The following is a 19,503-nucleotide window of genomic DNA, read 5'->3' as shown; positions in this document are numbered from 1 at the left end:
CTCTTGTCTGCTTCTTACCATGACTCTGACTGAAATATATCTGCAAGGAAGACTGTCCGGTGCTTTCATTCCAATAAGTACTCTTTATTTCCCCATTTTCTAATCCTGACCCCTCTGGTTCAAGATCTCTGCTCCACTCACAGCCTGGCCTAGAAGCTTCTGTTTGCTTCCTGGTTCTGCCCTCCCTTCTGCTGCCACATTGCAGCTTTCCTTCGTGATTGATCATCTGGTTTTATTTGCTACCCCGACATTGGCCTGCCCCCAAATTCTGTCTCAGAGAAATTACTTTCTTCCTACACTGGGTAAACATCTGCCAGGGTTGGTTAAGTCTAGCAACTCCTGTGTCAACACGCCAAGATCAGGTTTGATGAACATGAACAGTCCCTGCCAGCCCTTGCGATCCTTTTTAATCATGAGGAGCTGCTGAGGTCCCGTCAATGAACTTTTCAATTCCATTTTTTCTCTGTGGGCACATGAATTCATATGCCTTACCTGCTGACAAGCGGCAAGACCACATCGCTCCTTCAGACTTCTGAATGCATTTGCTTTGCTTGAGCACCTTCTTGTCCAAAGGCTGCTCCAAGCTACTATGCATGTAAATGTCACATTGAGAGGGTAAGAGGACCCCGTCTGCTTCTCTGCCAAGATGTGTGCTCTCCAGGCTGGTTTGCAGTTTTGTGCTGGGAAGCACAGGCATTTGCAAGCCTTCTTGTATGCATCTTGAAACATGGATGCACAAACCTTTCTCTAATAAAAGTAGCATCATGAGCATCTCTAACACCACTACCTAGTGGATTGTTGTTGTTTTTTAGGAAGATGCTTTCAGCATTCATGTCTCCCAAAAGTCACATCCACATTTTCTGATAGAACATATATGCGACCTGTACCTACCCAGAGTGTTGAGGGTGCTGTCCTCGGCATTGAAAGGCCCTGTCCCTGACCTTAAAACAATTGGGAGAAAAAGGAAAATATGAAAATAACAAAGTGGGAGGAGGGAACCCAGGTTTCTGCCAGAGAGATAATATTACAGCACTTATATGGTGCTTTAAATTATTCAACATGCATACAAACACACTACCTTCAACAATCTGAAAAAGTAGGTCAGTATCACCCCCATATTGGAAATTAATGGGGAGGAGGGAAGAGATGCAGCTAGAAGACAGTGGCCATGCTCATATGTAAAATTGACCACAAACCATGCTTAGTCAGCTTGGCCTGTGACCAAAGCTGCATGGATCTCAGGCGCTCTCCTGCTTTGTCTCTCCCCTTTTTAACACGACACACAAGCCAGGACTCCTGGTTCTTTCCCCCAAATCAAGCATAGCAAGCATAGTCAAGAAGAAACCTTGGCTTCCGCTCCCTGTTTGTTTGGAATGGAGGCTCATGTCTAATGCTATGCCAGATGGTCCATGGCTCATTTCCCTGATTTAGGAAGGAAGGAGCAAGGTGGGAAACGCGCAAGCTGTATGCACCAGCACAAAGCTCATGCACAGGCTAATTTCACTACTGTAGCTATGGCTTGTGGCCAGCATTCTGTGTAAATGAGGCCAGTGACGGGCTTAAGACTACCTAACAAATCCAGGGCAGAGTTGAGGTTTGAACCAGGTACTTCCTAAAGCGTAGCTCAGCCACTATGCTACACCAGAGGCACTATGGCTTTGAGTAGCTGCTGAGAGCTAGAGCAAGGGGTGGCTATTGCCTTCAGTCTACTTAGGGGCTTCCCAGACACATCTGATTGGCCATTCTGGGAAACAGGATGCTGGGAGAGCTGTACCAGTGATCTGACCCAACAGGGGTCTTTTTATGTTCAGAGCTGCCTCAGAAAGCCACAGTCATGCAATGGAGAGCTGGAGCTCACATAAAAGGGGAAAGTTGTATCCTCTGAGCTTCGGGGAAGCTGGATACTGCAGGCGAGGCTTTGAAAGAGAGAGGAAACAAAGGCAGTGCAAGAGGTCTGATAAACAAAGGAAATGAAAGCAGGAGCCATCTACCTTGTTTCAGAGGAATCTTCTGTAACAAGAGGAGCAGATTCCAGCAGGAACTGTGATGAGCCTGGAAGGAGTTCTTGAAAATTCTGAGAATTTTCTTCTTCAAGTGCCTTTGCTGATTTGGGGATAGGTGGGATCAAAGCAGTACCTAAAGACCTCCTCAGATTCTCACCATGGCTATGTAAGATCTGCAGGAAAGCATGGTTTAAAAGACACGGGACAATGGCATTATCACTCAATATTTGCAGGTAGCCAAAAGACACCTCTGTGTTGAGGCTCATGGAGTGCAAGAGTCAGCAACTGGTTTGACCCCTTTATATATATAAAATCACTTAAAATTTGCTCCTACCTCCTGAGCAGGACTTCCAAGTAATCTACTTTGACCTGCTGGTAGCAATGTGTCCTCAGATATGGCTGTTACTGCCTGAACGATGTCACTTTAATGCATGAACTAAGATGTGACACGGAAAGTCACTTCACTAAGGGTTGGTCAAAACAATCAGAAAAAAACATGCGAGGCAGTAGCACTTCTAGGTGAAGCTGTTCTACAAAAAGCCTCCATGCCCTTGGAAACCTGAAGTCCTCTAAGCAAAAAATAAAGTGGGACTAGGATTAGTCCTGGAAAGTGGTAAAGAATAATGTGGCACAGTGGAGACAAGGTGGTACAGGGGAAACTAAGGGCTCATCAACACTTTGGCTGGTCCCTTGCTTAGAAAGCACTTGCCTGAGAGTCTTTCCCCTTGCCCCACTCCTTTCCCAGGGAAAACCCACTCTTTAGCTCTAAATCTGAGAAAACGTTAATCTGGAGAAAACCCAAATTGCCATTTGCTCCGACTGAGTACTAAAGAGTAGTTTTCCCCGGGGGTAAGCAGTGGAAGTGTGGATAAGCCCTGAGACTAACCTCATTTTCCTTCACATATTTTTATAAACAACAGTTGCTGCATCAGTCCCTAAGAATAAGAGAGGGACAGATCAGCCCTTTTTTTAAAAAGAAGACTCTCTAAACCAAATTCTACTGATGCAGAAAAATAAGCACTTGAGCTGCACAGAACTTTTCAAGGGGCAAAAATGTGGGAAGTTCTGTGCAGCATGAAAGATAGACTATTTCAGCTGAAGTACCACATTTTCCAACATCTTGGTGCTCTCTGCGTCACCTGCAGTATGATAGCGCCCTCTGCTTGTCCTCCTCCTGTCTTTGGCAGGAGAATTTCAACACACTATTCCCTTTTTCTGTTCTTATATATTTTACTGGAATAAATTTCGATCACACTCTCCAGGATGTATCTATTATTCCTGCCAGACAGCCTTGAGCTCCGGCCAATTTTGCAACTCCTTCGACCTTCCATCAAAATCTGCTTCTCAGAAGTCTATTAATTTTTTACATTAGTGCTCCTCCTGCCGGCCCTCATCAGCTTCTCAGCTCCTGGATGATAAGGTGTGATCACCGGATCCTTGGTCCTCTGCAAATGCCACTTAACAATTTGTCATATCTAACTGCAAGTTATTAACTCCAGAGGCGCTTCATATCTCACGGACTGTGCAGTATAACACAGAGGATCTTCCCATATCAGGAAGAGATTTCTAATGCCAGGTATCTTGCCGAACTGATGTTTCCTTAATGTCACTGTGGAACTAGTGAGGGCTTGTTGGCCTTGACTGACAACAGATAGGCCTCTTGATTCCTTTGCCCAGCTGAGTAGGCAGGATCACTGATTTGATTCAGTATAAGGTAGCTTCATAGGTTCAGTTTCTTTCCTAGTACACATTTTATCCCTTTGCATGTAATTTTCTGCCCCTCTTCAAAGCAATACAATTTGAACAACAGACAGCGCATTCATACCAATTTGATTATGCTTGTGCAACAGACTCTGCAATTCAGCTGCAGACTAAATCAAATGTGATTTGGTGCAATTGACCCAACATCATAACCTCGCCATGCCAGCAAACATTAGCTCCTCAGTTTTTAATAACAGAAACAATAAAGCGAACCCAAATGCTTCTAGAAGCATAAATCTTCTCAGGCACAAACACCACCGCATTTCAGCATCTTCATTTGACAGTACCTCTTGAGTGTCTGCTATTGACTCCCGGTTGTCCGCTCTAACTTCCAAGCAGTTTCCCAACACTTTCTGCTGTCTTTCACGAGCTCCATCAGCCTCTGGGGTAGTGGGGATGCTCTGAATAGGAGGCATGGGCTTGGAAGCGACCAGCAGTCTTTGAGAGGCAGATCTGGAAATGGTTGGTTTCAGGGCAAGTCCCTGAGGACCCACAGAGTTCAATAAGCCTGGAAATGCAAAACACAATGGATGTGACACTTTCCCCCTGAACGTATGTGCATACACTGCACTGAGTACATCACACAAAGGACAATGAGCTCCTTGTACAGCAGCTTGGTGTTGTTGGGAACAGCCTGAAAAACTTGAAAATGTCATTAGAAAAGCCAGGTACCTTTTCCCTCTCTAGAAAATTGTATACCACCATATTCTCACCCTGCAATGATGTCCAGCAGCTATGCAGTTGGACAAGGTACCAGGTCAAATGCTGCTGTGATTGTGGGCTGCTGGAACCAGATTCATGGCTCAAGTATATTCAGTCTCTGGAATATGTGCCAAGTGGGCATTGTCTCTTGTTGGATAGAGAAAGGAAAGACACCAATAGGGCCAAACAAGAATCTGTGGTCATTGAGAAGCAGTACCGAGAGCTGGGCTTGGAAATGGTTGCTGTTGGGTGATGTTGGGTGGAACAGTGGAAATGGCTCAAAGGCAATAGTTGTCCCCCATGTTACATAGGCCTAACTTGCCTTCCCTAGAAGTCAGGCATTTAGTGTCACTTGTCCCATGCTATGGGACACTCTTCCAGAATACATTTTGCAACCCTGTGATTTTCAGGCTTCTCTTGAAGACCTTTGCAACTCTTTATGGGTTTTCCCCCCATCAGCCAGTCACTTTAATTATCATCCTATATTGTTCTTATAATGCTGTATATATTATAGTACATCTTTCTGTATACAGTGGTACCTCGGGTTACATACGCTTCAGGTTACACACTCCGCTAACCCAGAAATAGTGTTTCAGGTTAAGAACTTTGCTTCAGGATGAGAACAAAAATCGTGCTCCGGCAGCACGGCAGCAGCAGGAGGCCCCATTAGCTAAACTGGTGCTTCAGGTTAAGAACAGTTTCAGGTTAAGAACAGACCTCTGGAACGAATTAAGTACTTAACCCGAGGTACCACTGTACCACCTTGTAATATTGTATAAAATGGCAGTATATGAATACTTCTATCAATAAATAAAATAAGTTGTTTTTTATTCAATTTCTATCTTGCCCTTCCTCCCAAAGTAACCCAAGTTTATCCACAACAATTTCATTAAGAACAGATTTTTATTTTATTTTTTTACTTTAACTATTCTATTTTAAACAAACATACTGCAGTTTTCAGTGCTAACATTTTACAGACATGCGTTGCCAGGTTGGTTCCCAGTTTGTGTGTGTGTGTGTGTGTGTGTCAATGGCAGATTTTGCCCACTCTTCATTTGTTCAGCTTTCAACACTGTGGTTTAACTGAGTGTTGAGCTTTAGAACTAGGAATGGAACAGAACCCATAAGTCTCACTGGGCTATTTACTATGGCTCAGTCTCCATTCTCCATCTGTAAAATGAGAACAATGGCAAATCTGTCTCAAGGGATTGTTGCAAGGCTGAAAGCTGTAAGGACTTCAAATGCTTCGCACAAAGAGCTGTTATACATCACTGCAAATAAGACCAATGCTTCTTATCGGAATCAGTAGGCAAGCATCCATCATACCTTTGCTTGATGCATGGATCCCCTCAGACATTCTCCTCTTCTTGAGCTTGTCCTTGATTTGTGCAGTTTCCACGGCTGCACTGCTCACCTCCAGTTCACTGGGATCTTGCCTTGGCAGAGTGCTAGAAAGGTCAGCCATGGCTGCTCTGTCTGTATTCTTCTTCAGAAGGCCATTCCTAATATCCAGAGGTTCTCCTTTGCCTCCCCACAAACATGCCTGCTTCTTTAGAACTGAATGAAGAGAAGCTGCAGGGGAATTTAATGAGAGGCATTCAGTTACTCGACCAGTCCCACATATTGGGGAATCAGGTTTAGCCCTCCTGCTTATTTCTGCAGAGAACAAGAAGGTGACAGTGGCCAGCTGGTTTGGCTAGAACTTCCCTCACCAGCTAGTTGCCAAATGGAAGGCTAAACAGGACCACAGCCAATGGCTGGGCTTTTGTATACTATACAACCTTCACCTTAGGCAGAAGGAACGGGCAGAGTTTCACTAGGGGTTTATTTGAAAGCCATGAATGTGAAGCAGAGTAGGCCTGTCTCTCTTCCCACATTTGTAGCACGTTAGCCAAATATATCCTTCCTCTGCTATAAAAGTCAAACGGTCCCCATGCTTGGAGATCCTCAAAAATTGTCACTCTTGCTAAAGTGACCAAAGGCAGTGTGCCTATCCCTTGGACACTTACACAAGCATAAAAACCAGTGAACTCTATGGGACTTACTCCTATATTTATTGTATTTTATTTGTTCATTTCACAACAGCTATATATACCACTTGTAAGACGAATAAAAATCTCGGCTAGATATTAGGCAACTTTAGCCTGCATCTCGTTTTCCCACTTGCAAACTGGGCTTTACTTTTACAGGAACAGGACCCATCCAGACTGGTGTAGTTCTGTGTTTGTATTCTGCAACACCCTACTGATGCAATAATGGTGCATCAGTAGTGGACAGGACAGTCCATACATTGTTCTGCTTTATTACTTGTTCCCCAATGCTCCCCCAAGTTACTGCACACTTCTGCAACCAAAACAAAATGAACACCCCCACAACCCTGAAGAAACTTTTGTGGTGTCAAAAGTTACGGGATTTTAGCAAGACATTATGGGACATGCACCAATTGGAAATTAGTGTGTCCACCCTGAAACTCTTTCAGGGGAAAACAGTGCTGAAAGAAAGGTTGCATATAGCTGCCCCAATCCCATCCTGAACACAAACTATCATGAATGCACACTGTTAAGGATGTCTGGAATGGCCCCCAGGTCACAAATCCCACCTAGTCTTCCCCATCCTAACCATCATCTGCCGTCATCCATCCGTTCCCACAGAGCTGCAAATTGGAATCGATGCTCCCACCTCTCAGCGACCTGCATCCAGGCTTCGCTTTGGGAATGCTCCCGCAATATATCGCAACAGGAGCTCGGTGTTTGGCTTTAAAAACAAGAACAACACGAATGAAATGAAAAAGGAGGGCCAGAGCAATCATTTGCTAATCTTCCATGTCTAAAGGCCTATTCAAAGGATTAGTAAGTCTATGAAGCAGCAAATGCGTGGCTGTTTCCTAAGTTGCTTGCACAGACACTCTTCCCTCTTGGAAGTGCTCCTGCTTTAAGAAGACTGTGTTTCACTCAAGTTCAGACTGCAGTGGAGAGGTCACCAACCTTTTTGGCCTCAAGGCCCATTTGCAAAATGGAGAATCTGTCGTTTGCACAGGGCACCACACAAACACAGAGACATCAACCTATTAAATTACTGTATTTTTCGCCCCATAGGACGCACTTTTCCCCCTCCAAAAATGAAGGGGAAATGTGTGTGCGTCCTATGGGGCGAATGCAGGCTTTTGCTGAAGCCTGGAGAGCGAGAGAGCGTCTCTCTCCAGTCTTTGCGCAGATCTCCGCAAGCCGTGGGAGCCCGCGCCGGGCTCCCGCTGCTTGCGGAGAGTTGCCTGCATGCCGAAGGCTGGGCGCGCTGAGCTCAGCGCGCCCAGACTTTGCGCACCTCTCCACAAGGTGCAGGAGCCCTGCGCTGGGCTCCCGCTGCTTGCGGAGAGTTGCCTGTTCTGGGGGCAGGGGTCGGAGGAAGCTCGGGCTTCCCCCGCCCCAGCCCCACGCCTGGGGGGGAAATAAAATTTTTTCCCTTTATTTCCCCCCCAAAAAACTAGGTGCGCCTTATGGGACGGTGCATCCTATAGGGCGAAAAATACGGTAGCTGCAACAGAATGCTTATTTCAAGCCTAGTTTTAGCAGAGGTACAGAAGGGGACACAATGGAAGACTGTGTTAGCAGGAGGAATGGCCAGCACAAATGTCTCATGACTGGCAGGAATGGAGCACTTGCAGCCCATTGAAAAAGCAAAATATAACCATAAGGTCCCACCTTCATGCAGTACTATGCCAACATTTTGCAATATCCTCCCCCTGCAAGAAGGTGTACAACAAAAGAGTAGTGGATGTATATGTTTGTAACTGTGCCCCCCCCCAAAAAAAATGTTTCTGTCCAGTGGTGGACCTATGTTTATGGGGCCCTGAAGCTTGAACTGACTCTCAGACTTTGGAATTGTTGAAATATATATAACCAAAAAAAAAATAATTTGAGTTGTGTGACTCAGATTTGGTCTACTAGACCCAAATAATTTAAGCAATGTGGACTAAAGTCGCTTCTGGGGCCCTCTAAGATTAGGGTCCCTGAAGCTTAAGCTTCATCAGTTTTTTAGTAAATCCACCCCCTGTTACTGTCTTATGTTCTTGTTGGACAATACACCCAAGTATAGAGTAGATAAACAAAAGAGGGCTCATCCACTCTTGCCCTTGCCCCACAACTTTCACCCAAGGAAACCCCATCTTTACTGCTGAATCGGAGCAAACATCAACATTTGCCCCAATTTATCACTAAAGGGAAAGCAGCATGGCAAGGGCAGAACCACTTGGACCCAGGCCTAGAAAGCACAGGACAAGCAAAAAACCACTGAAACTCATGCTTTCTAGACATGGGACAAGCGCAAGTCTGGATATGCCCAGAGTTTGCTAAAGAAACTGCTATTCCATACTCAGGGTTAGTTTCACGTGGCTGATTTGGGCAGGGGTTTTGGATAAATACATTTTTTATTTTGTTTTGCTTGAACTACATATTTTATATCCTTGTGAGTGGTTCAGCACACACTCAGACTCTAGGTCAACATGAGCTGGGAAGGAATTGAGAAAGTCCCATTGTGTGAGTGGCCTTCTGCTCCTCCAAATTTGCATGGAAGCTAATCATCTTGAGATTGTGTGTACCTCCTGGCAGGGTTGTTTTTTTATGTTTCTTTTTTTCCCGCATTTCCTTTACATTTGGCATTTGCTTTACACTGAAAAGATTGCATGCTAAGTAAGTTACACAAAAACTATATCACCTATTTTAAACAGCTGGCAGCAGTAGCTCAATATTTGGTGGAAAGTACAGCGTAACAGAAAGAGAGCTGATTGTAATGAACGCATGTCAGGACAGAAGCTGCAGCATTCTTATGTCCTTATTTGTGGCACCCTGTAAATGCTGCTTAACTCTAATCAGCCTCAGTCAGGGATGATGGGGATTGTAGGCCAACATCAGGTTACCCATTCCTGATGTATTGTAACCAGTAAAAGTATTTATGGAGAAATTTTCATGGTATATTCTGGAACACTGATGAAGCCAGACACAAATCTTAAGCAAGAGCATTCTCCAGATCCATGATATGTGATAACCTAGCAGAAAGTTTCAAATGCGGGAAGATAGAAAGAAAGATCTTTACCTGCTGTGAACTCATCATGTGTTGCCATGTGTGTAAGGCAGGGCCCAGGATACTTCTACAACTAAGAGGCTACTGGTTGGCTTTCTTGTTACTGGCTCCACAGCTGCTGTTGTTTCTCTCCCAGAACATCCAAAGGTCTGCACAAAACAACAACAAAGACAAAGCAACCTAGGTGTAACATTCTTACACTTTATCAGCTAATGCAACTCCTGAACTCTCAGCTATAGGCAAAGGGCTGCTTCTTGTGTCTTGAGGCCCCGGGACCACGCTGTAGCCTAAAGTGTAAATAAGTAGACACCACACAGGATATTGGTTTGGGATCAAATAAGGCCACAACTTTATTGGTTACAGATTGAGGTTTGGCCACAGGCATTGTGGTAAGCAACAGTGCGTGTCACTTCTGCCCATCCACAGGGAGTGTTGCTAAGGGTGAAGCTGGTGGGGGGATGCCCTGTGACCTACGTCAAATCGGGGCACCCCCCAAGCGGTTCCCTTTGGAGGAGTGGTATGGCCCTAGCCCCTGACTAGGTGTCGGACAGGAGCCACTCCTTCCAGATCCTTTTAACAGGATACCCTTACCCATGGAGGGGCAGGCGGAGGCTACAACCTCCTCTCCAAACAAAACTAGGCTTACCCAATGCCTAACTGCCTCACAAAGTTGTGATGATTGCTATGAGGTAGGCGAAAACCCAAATGGCGGTGCCAATTAGCCAAGTGGGGAAAACCCTGGGCATGGCACCAAGGGCCGCAGTTGGTTGGTTGGCCCTGCACCCACTACCTCCCGCTGCCATTGGCTCAATTGGTGGCGGAAATACGATCTGGCCAGCAATAGGACAGTTTTCCAGGGAGGCCCAGGGCCCACCCACAAAGCCACCTGCCCACAAAGGAGGGTGAATGGACTTACATTAACAATTCCCTACACAGAGATAATCTCCACGTAAGAGGAAGAAAAGCAAACATAACACCACGAGTACTGGTGTAGCATGCCAAGATGTTAATAGTAATCCATGGCTTCCTATGAAGAGTGACCCCTGTCCAAGCCCCAACCTATAACTGGCAGCTGCTTGCACATTGGAGACTTGCAATACAATGGCAGGAATGCCTGATGTAAGCAGATGCATGGATCATTTCCTTATGAAGAGGCCCAAAAAATGTACAGTTATTAGTTAAGGACTAATGTACAAATATTGTAAAAGGCAACACAGGCACACAAATTAAAAGATCACTTAAAAAAATAAGTGGCTAAAATGGTGTCACTGGAAAAGGTGATACTAAAGGTGTCCCAAAGTTCTGAGGTGTTGTGAATAAGCCTTTCAACACACATCAGGGATTGGGAACCTGTAGAGCTCTAGGTGCTGCTGGGCCACTGTTATAGCTCAGTTGGTAGAACATGAGACTCTTAATCTCAGGGTCATGGACTTGAGCTCTTTATTGGGCAAAATATTCCTGCATTGCAGGGGGTTGGACTAGATGGCCCTTGTTGTCCCTTCCAACTCCACAATTCTTTGATTCTATGAACTCCCATCAGAACCACCCATCATGGCCAATGGTTGGGGAGGACAGAAGTTCTAGTACCACAACATCTGGAGACCTACATATTTCCCATTCCGGCACTAAATATGTTAAAATAATATCTCTTTAAGCAAGTCCTAAGAGTAGCAGAAACACAATTGTCACCCGAGAAGATGGTGCTACTGTTGCGCTCTTAGCAAAACAAAGCAAGGCAAAAAAAACCACCACTCAGATCTTCCGTGATCTGAACAAAGAGATGGAAGAACTCTGAGGAAAGCACAGAACAAGCATCTGGTGATGACGACACCATGTAGCTCAGGAGAGTAAAGCCTGGCTATCCTACAGTAAACACCTAACCTAGGTCTGCATATATTGCAGCTTATGGTAAAATTCACATTAATTTCACTGACAGGCAAGCACAATTATGATGATAAACACCTTTGACAATTCCACAGACAGGATCTGAGTGAGGGAAGAGTCATCCCCATAATAAACCAACAGTGGTGAGGACCCAGAGCGATTGATTTGTGAGGGGGAGAAATTGGATGCCTCATGCTTGGTTAAGCCACAAGACATGAGAGCGTGAGCCTAGGATGGAAGAGCCAGAAGTATTTATTCATTCTTCCAATAAAAATGAAATATTGAGAATACCTCTGTATACGCCTCAACACAAAATAAATGTGCAAGGATAAAATACTAGCCAATTAACTGTAAATTTAGATGAGTTGACCATTTATTAATTTATTGATCCATTTATCACGCCTGCAGCCTGCCAACCATTTCTCAGGCATCTTCCCCGTGCAGCAATATATTTACATTTGTTTCTCCTCGGTATTGTGCTCTGCTACATGAATTCCTAAATTTAATCACATGGAGGTGCAGGAAAGTTTCAAGAGCGGAGACAATTTGGATTTTTCATGCTGAACAAAAATCCCATCTTAGCAAGGAGAGCATGCAGTGTAGGAAAACCATTTGGCAGTAAGTGTGTCAAATAACAATACACACACACATATATATATATGCAAGCTCTTGCGCTCCCTTTGTATTCTTATAGCTGTGGGTTTCTATCATGCAAAATCATAGGAATTCCTTTCTTTCTCCAGTATGATAAAACTTGTGACTGGATGAGATAAAGGGCATCTTTATGAACTAGCTAAGTGAGTTGAAGCTGTGGATGGCACGCCCACGCCCCCCCCCCCCCGTTTCATTCTTAACAATCTCTTCTCCTCTCTTGACCTCTTCCTTGATGGATAATCAGCTCTAAAGTCACCATAGCGGTTCTGGCTTTCATTGGCTTATCTGCCCTGATGCAGCAAAGAGGCACGCTAGCCTTGCATAAGGCTGCTAGGAGGGGGAGAACTCAGTCTTTCTTATAACAATTTGTTTTTAAAATTTATATCCTGCCACTTCTTCCAGAAAGGCTGTGTTCAGCTCACAATGAAAACAGCTATAAAAATACTAACACAGAAGCCCTTTCCAGGCAGCCTTGATCTCCACATACTCAGAAGGTCGTGTCTGCAAGGAGCCTACACCTACATACATTACTTGGTTCCTATTTATACATACTCAAGGGCCCCAGACCATACAGACAGAAGTTTGTATGCAGGACCCTTGAATGCATGGCTGTCAAGGTAGGAGCCATTAGGTTCCAGCCCTCTCCATATGTATTCCTTTGTACCCTATGTGTTTCTTATAAATACAGTGGTACCTCAGGTTACAGACGCTTCAGGTTACAGACTCCGCTAACCCAGAAATAGTACCTTGGGTTAAGAACTTTGCTTCAGGATGAGAACAGAAATTGCACTCCGGCGGCGCAGCAGCAGGAGGAGGCCCCATTAGCTAAAGTGGTGCTTCAGGTTAAGAACAGTTTCAGGTTAAGAACGGACCTCCAGAACGAATTAAGTTCTTAACCTGAGGTACCACTGTATACAGTATTCAATGTCCGCAATCCCATCCGCTGTCCCTGCTCCGAACCTCCCCATGGCTATTTGTATGTTGGAAAAGATTCTGCTCAGCAGAACGTATGCATAGATAACTGTATGCACATAACAGTGGAAAGAGCAGGCTTCCCAGATGTGGATAAAGCCCTGCCTGCATATTTGTTGTATGTGCACAAGCTCCAGTCTTCAAGTGAGATCAGGAAGATCAGGAGTAAGGACAGTGTGCCTGGCCCCATTCTCTTCACTTCCTGAAAAAAAAGGTTCACGCTGATGCCTGAACAGCCCCCATTTGGTGATTATCTCAAAACAGCAAAGTAAATAAAAGCCAACAGATTTCTAATGGGAGCGTATGGACTAACATTTTGATGTGAACATTGTATGGACACAGCAAAAAGAAACCTTGCATGCATGCAGAGAACTGATGCAACAATGAACACCCATCTGAAAGCACCCTTCAAACTGGAGATAGATCATAAAGCAGAACCTGCAACAGAATCTGGGAATGAGTGTCTCCTCCCTCCTAAAAAGAATGTTCCTGTTCAAACTTCCAGACAGCCAATCCCTCCAAGCAGGACATTGGACTTCTCGTCCATGTGTTTCGTTTTTTGTTTTCAATGGTTACTCTTCTTTGCATGACTACTGAGCATGCTCAGTTCTCAATGGGTAAGTGTGTGCATTTGTTGCTGGAATTACTCCCCTTATATGTTTAATAATAATAATAATAATAATAATAATAATAATAATAATAATAATAACAATAATAATTTTTATTATTATTATTATTATTATTATTATTATTATTATTATTATTATTATTAGCCCACCTATCTGACAGGGTTTGCCCAGCCACTCTAGGGGGAAATTGTACTTCTGCAAATAATAATTGTACTTCTGCAAATTCTTGGCTGATAACTGTTTGTTTCTCAGTGATTTGGCAACAATCCTGCTGACGGTCACCACCTGAGTTTGCCATATTAGAAAGGTCTTTTTAGACAATGTTGCATCAAAAAGACAACATTAGGCACTGCATATATTTTGGAATCATGCAGAAATGCCATTTCCACAGTAGTTAAAGTTCTGGGGCTCCCCTCAATGCTAACCCTAACTTGCTGTTGTTGCCATCTCTTTATATGCTACTTCTGTTACCAAAAGGTTCTTCAAACGGGATGGAGGCCGCAGTAATTTGCCAAAAGGTTGCATAAATCAGATTCATCGCAAAGTAACCAGCCTCTTTGATCACAAGCAGAAGCATGAGTAGGAACGAGAGTGAGAGCAGGAAAGATTAATTCTGAATCCAAACTTCAGGAGCAATTAAACACCAATAATGAGTGCCAAGACTCGGACACAACAAATTATTCAAGCATTGTGCCCAGTGTTTTCAGAGTACATATTGTTACAGTCTCCACTACAGTTGTGGCCAAGATACACTAATTTCTGAAAGGTTGGCTGATGGACTGCAAAAAGTTGCAGAACAATTTAAGGAAAACAAAGAGGAGAGAACAGAAGGTTTCTTTTCATTTGTGCTTCCTGGGGGACTGACCTAGTGGGCATCGAAGTCAACAAAATTACTTCTTGTTGACTTCAATGAATTCTAGATCAGGATCTTATGCAGAAGTTGCTCAAAAGCTAAAAACAGAAATGATATAGTTTCCAGATAATCACTCTGCAGGTACTGTTGCTGCTGGATTCAAAAACAAATCTGTGAGAATTCTTCAGTTCTTCATCAGAAAGAGGGCTGATTCATACAGGCATGTTCATCACTTGAGTGGCATAATGGTTCAGTGTATCTGGCTGTTAACCAGAAGGTTGGTGGTTTGAGCCCTCCCAGGGACTGCTGTGGGCAGGATTTCTTCTTAGCACTAGATTGGACCAGGTGACCCTCAGGGTCCCTTTCCAACTCTACAGTTCTGTGATACTATAGCTGCAACATCCAGTGATGATTTGCATGTGTGAATAAGTTTAGAAATAAAAACCACTGTGTGCTTGGTTCTATCTGCCCTATTCACCCAATACGATTTCTCTTTTTCTGTGGTACCTAGCCAATCGCTATCCTTATTTTGCTTGGAAATACTTGGAGCAGAAGTGTGGAATCCATGGCCCTCTTGCATGTTGTTTAGCTCCCATTAGCCCCAGCCAGCATGGCAAATGGTCTTAGATTGTGGGAGCTGTGGTCCCCAAAACATCCACAGCATCACAGGTTCCCCATCCCAGACTTGGAATATGCTTTTACAAAGATGTTAATGTGTGTAGCATCAGAGAGCAGCAGATTCTCTTCCATCCTTCCTGCCCTCTTAACTAGTATACTCTGGATACATATTATTTGGACAGTACACACGGCTGAATGTTCTCCAGTTACAGCTCTTTTGAAAGACTTACAATTAGATCCATTGTGAGACTGGGCATTCTTTTTAACATTCTTATATTTCAGCAGCCCATGCAGAACATGCTATTGCAGAGTAAATGAATGGTGGCCTCCAGTATGTCATTGCTAAGGCACCCCATGAGCTGGGGACTCTGGGGGCAGGGTCAAATGCCTTGCTCCCTGCAGCTCATCAACGCAGTTGGACCAGGGAACTTGGCTGGCTCGATATAACTGATGCTCCAGCCATGGTTCCTGAACTTGAGCAACTGTTCCTTGGGGATACGTATCTTGTCCCCACACTATGCACCCATTTTGGAACTTCACCAAAGATTCACCTGCCTCCGCCTCTTCAGATCCTTATCTGACTGCTGGGTGTCAGGAACTGAAGGGAGATTTAGTCCAAACAGATCATAAGGCCGGAAGAAATTACTATAATGTAACCACTGCTAACCAGAAACCCTCCAGAGTCATTCCAATTTCTGGAGCAGATTAAAGCCTTATGAGATGCTACTGTCTGCAAACAAACAGATGCTACAAGGCATGGAAGCCCAAGCTGGCAATGCTAAATGACTCAGATAATTCTATAGTTCCACGTGCCACCAAATAGGAGGCTGCAACTCTTGGGTCACTTCGACTCTTTTGCACCACACCTGACGCTATCTGCAAGATGGATGAGATCCTTACCTGCCTGTTGACACTTTCAGGGCAAAACCGTCTTTGCAAGCACCAAGAAGCTTCTCTACATCCCCCGGCAAGTTTCCTCTTGCCGAGTCAGAGATGAGACAGCAATCTCCCGAAGTAACAGCAAGAAAAGGATTCCTCTCTAGAGAGGGAAGAGAGTAACCAGCAAACATCTCTAATAATGAGCTAAGGGAGTGCCCGCCTCATATCCCTTAGAGGAGCTGAGAGTCCCTGAAACTGCTTGTCAATGACAGGAGGATGGCATCGCTGAAAACATTCTCAGGAATTCTCAAAAGCCAGGAGGAGCCAGTGTTGAGCATTCGTTGTTCCCACCAGTTGTGCTTTTGCAGAGCTCTGCTTCTTGAGACTGTACCCATTTGGCAAGGAGAGGCAAATGACACTTCAGCAAACTAGCTCTTGCACAGTCTTGGGATTTGCTATCTGCGTACAAAGTGGACCAAGATCCATCTACTCAATGACACCTTAGAATTCTCTCTCTGCTCCCCACTCCAGTCACTAATTTTTATTGATTGATATAGTCACTGTGCATAATTCATTACTAAGTACAAGACTGGTGCTTGCCTAGGAAAGCTTACAGTCCTAACGTTCAACAAAGAGGAAACAGAGGGCCCCTCCGGGTGTTTTCCTGCGAGTGTATTCTGCAGCATGTTCTTGATACATCAACAGTGCATTAGTGGCAAATTTATTCTGCTTTAGTTTGTTCATAAGATTCATTCTGCTTTAGTTTGCTCATAGAATCATATAATTGTAGAGTTGGAAGGGACCCTGAGGGTCATCTAGTCCAACCCCCCTGCATACAATGCTTGTTCTGCAATGCTACCTCAAGGTTGCTACCGGTATATTATTGCTGTCAAGAAGAGTGATGTAGGAGAAAAGTGGGACAAAAGTAAGCCAGAGCATTTGTGGTATAAAAAGCAGTTGTTGCTTCAACAGGAAGTTACAGACCCACATTAGGCAAAGGATTCCTGCACTGCAGGGGGTTGGACTAGATGACCCTTGGAGTCCCTACAATGCTACAATGATTTGATTCTTCTGTGTCCCGATAGGCCCGCTGAAACAGGAAATATTTCAGCTTGCTTCCAAAACGCATAATGAAGACTGTTCCTGTCAATAAAACAGATTTACATGAATGGCTAGGAAGTCTTTGAAAAACCTTTTCTCAATCAGTAGCATGAGGCATACTGAGTAAACATCCAGATTTATTTTTTTAAAGCTTCAAATTCAGAATTTGCTTTCCCCTTTCCCTATAAAGTACTTAAAATTACACTTTTAATTAAACGGCCATCAAAAAGCCATTGCACTTTGACAGCTCCACAGTTACTGCTTGAGTAGTCATGGGTACCCATTTTGGGAAATTTCTGAACCATTTAACAGGAACGGTTGAGCAATTACTACAGTGGTACCTCTGGTTATGAACTTAATTCCTTCCTGAGGTCCGTTCTTAACCTGAAACTGTTCTTAACCTGAGGTACCACTTTAGCTAATGGGGCCTCCTGCTGCTGCCACGCTGCTGGCACACGATTTCTGTTCTCATCCTGAGGTAAAGTTCTTAACCCGAGGTACTGCTTCCAGGTTAGCGGAGTCTGTAACCCGAAGTGTTTGTAACCCGAGGTATTTGTAACCCGAGGTACCACTGGATAGGGGTTCAAGGGCCAAGCTTTATTTTCACTGTTGAAGGAGATTCAAATAAATAAAGGCTTCAGTTGGGGCTGAATGTGTACGGAGACCTATGCTTCCTGTTTCTGGTACCCCAAAGAAGCATGAACTGAGCTGTATTATAACCTGAAAAGTGGAACCATCTACTTATTAACTCTCAGTGAACTATTGTCACTAAACACATCTTGCTAATGTGCCTGATTGTGGGATGCTAGAATTGAAGTCGGGGGTGTCTCACCCAGAGCTGAGGTTGTCAACTTTTTAAAAAGAATTTTGGCACCTTGGACTGAGTGCTCCCAAGCACATGTAGAATTCCCTTTTCTAGAGACACACATTTCCAACAGAAGGGTTCAGACATGTGCAAAACTTCTTCCTCTGTGAAGATAACACTGTCCTCTTTTTAAAGAGTCTGCCCAGGATTGCCACCTCACCCTCAGCTCATCTAACTAAGACAGTGACAGCTCCACTGATGCTGCACAGCTAGGACAGACCATTTTAGCTGAGACAGCTTTAGGTTCTGCTCGGGGGTGGGGGAAAGTATATGCAGTACCTGAGACACAAACAGATGCACTCTCACCAAATACACCCTGTAAAATAACCCCAGCCACCACCATATGTCTCCTAGAAAGGGGTGGACCTCCAAATTGCAATGCAGCATGTATGTGAGAAAGGCACTGCCCTCCAGGAGGAGCCTCGGACTGGCCGTTTGAAGCAGACCATTTTGGCGGGAAAACCATCCCTCAATTTCACTTGTGTATTCTGGCTGTCAGGGAAGGAGGCAGAAAGCAAGGGGCCGCAACCGCCCACCCCCCGGGTAAAGTGGTGAGTGGCCATTGGGTTCACAAGAGCACACTATTCACAGAAAACAAATGCATAGAACACAACAAATGGAACCACCATTACTCCGCATGTGTGTTCATGTGTGTTATGCTAACTAACCACAAAAAGTAAAACGTAAAGGAACCCCTGGACGGTTAAGTCCCGTCAAAGGCGACTATGGGGTGAGCCGCTCATCTCACTTTTCAGGCCGAGGGAGCTGGCGTTTGTCCACAAAATGTGGCCAGCATGACTAAACCACTTCTGGTGCAGCATGACAGAAACCAGAGCACACGGAAATGCCATTTACCTTCCCGCCGCAGCGGTACCTGTTTATCTACTGGCATTGGTGTGTTTCTGAACTGCTAGGTTGGCAGAAGCTGGGACAGAGCAAATGGAGCTCACCCCGTCACAGAGATTCGAACCCCTGACCTTCTGATCGGCAAGCCCAAGAGGCTTAGTGGTTTAGACCACAGAGCCAAAATGCCCCTACTAGATTGTTTTTTCCCTGACACTGTACACTGTACAATTCCAAAGCCTGTCCAAAAATGGTACAGTTTGGGCTACTTGACAGGCCGTGTAGGCTCATCCTTAATGGCAGAATTAAGCTTCCATGCAGCTCACTCAACATTGTGCAAGAAATGCCTACAATCATACAACAGTACTTGCGGCACCTTTTGTCACTCACCTCCAAAAAGGCACAATGGCTACAGTGTGGTAGGTTGACAGAGTATACTCTCTTTCTCTTGTCTGCCTCTCTGCTTAACCTACTTCACAGGGTTGCTGTGAAGATAAAGCAGAGACCATGTATACAACTCTGTGTGGCTTTGTTGAAGGGTTGAGGAATGAATGATGTTGTTTTCTTGCAACTTTACCTCACTTTCACTGAGGTAAATGTAGTTCTCTGGTTCTTCTCCTCACCCCTCTTTGATATATATTTTTTAAAATTAAAGGTAGGGGA

At 44.5% G+C, this 19,503-nt stretch overlaps 1 protein-coding gene across 2 annotated transcripts in view; it reads right to left on the bottom strand.

Annotated features, from left to right (window-relative positions):
• TOGARAM2 (TOG array regulator of axonemal microtubules 2) overlaps positions 1-19,503 on the bottom strand; it is a 69,703-nt gene that overhangs the window by 35,551 nt on the left and 14,649 nt on the right. For both annotated transcript variants that reach the window (XM_053382973.1, XM_053382974.1), the window contains exons 2-7: positions 9,555-9,691; positions 7,086-7,220; positions 5,793-6,038; positions 4,052-4,272; positions 1,992-2,176; positions 892-941 (exon numbers count right to left, since the gene is read on the bottom strand). In XM_053382973.1, coding sequence (XP_053238948.1) covers positions 892-941; positions 1,992-2,176; positions 4,052-4,272; positions 5,793-6,038; positions 7,086-7,220; positions 9,555-9,582 — 865 coding nt within the window. In that variant the 5' untranslated portion in view covers positions 9,583-9,691. The remainder of the gene's footprint in view (positions 1-891; positions 942-1,991; positions 2,177-4,051; positions 4,273-5,792; positions 6,039-7,085; positions 7,221-9,554; positions 9,692-19,503) is intronic.

The sequence above is a fragment of the Podarcis raffonei genome, chromosome 3, assembly GCF_027172205.1.
Source record: "Podarcis raffonei isolate rPodRaf1 chromosome 3, rPodRaf1.pri, whole genome shotgun sequence".
In the NCBI taxonomy this organism is placed as follows: domain Eukaryota; kingdom Metazoa; phylum Chordata; class Lepidosauria; order Squamata; family Lacertidae; genus Podarcis; species Podarcis raffonei.
This window is presented reverse-complemented; position numbering and strand designations above follow the sequence as displayed.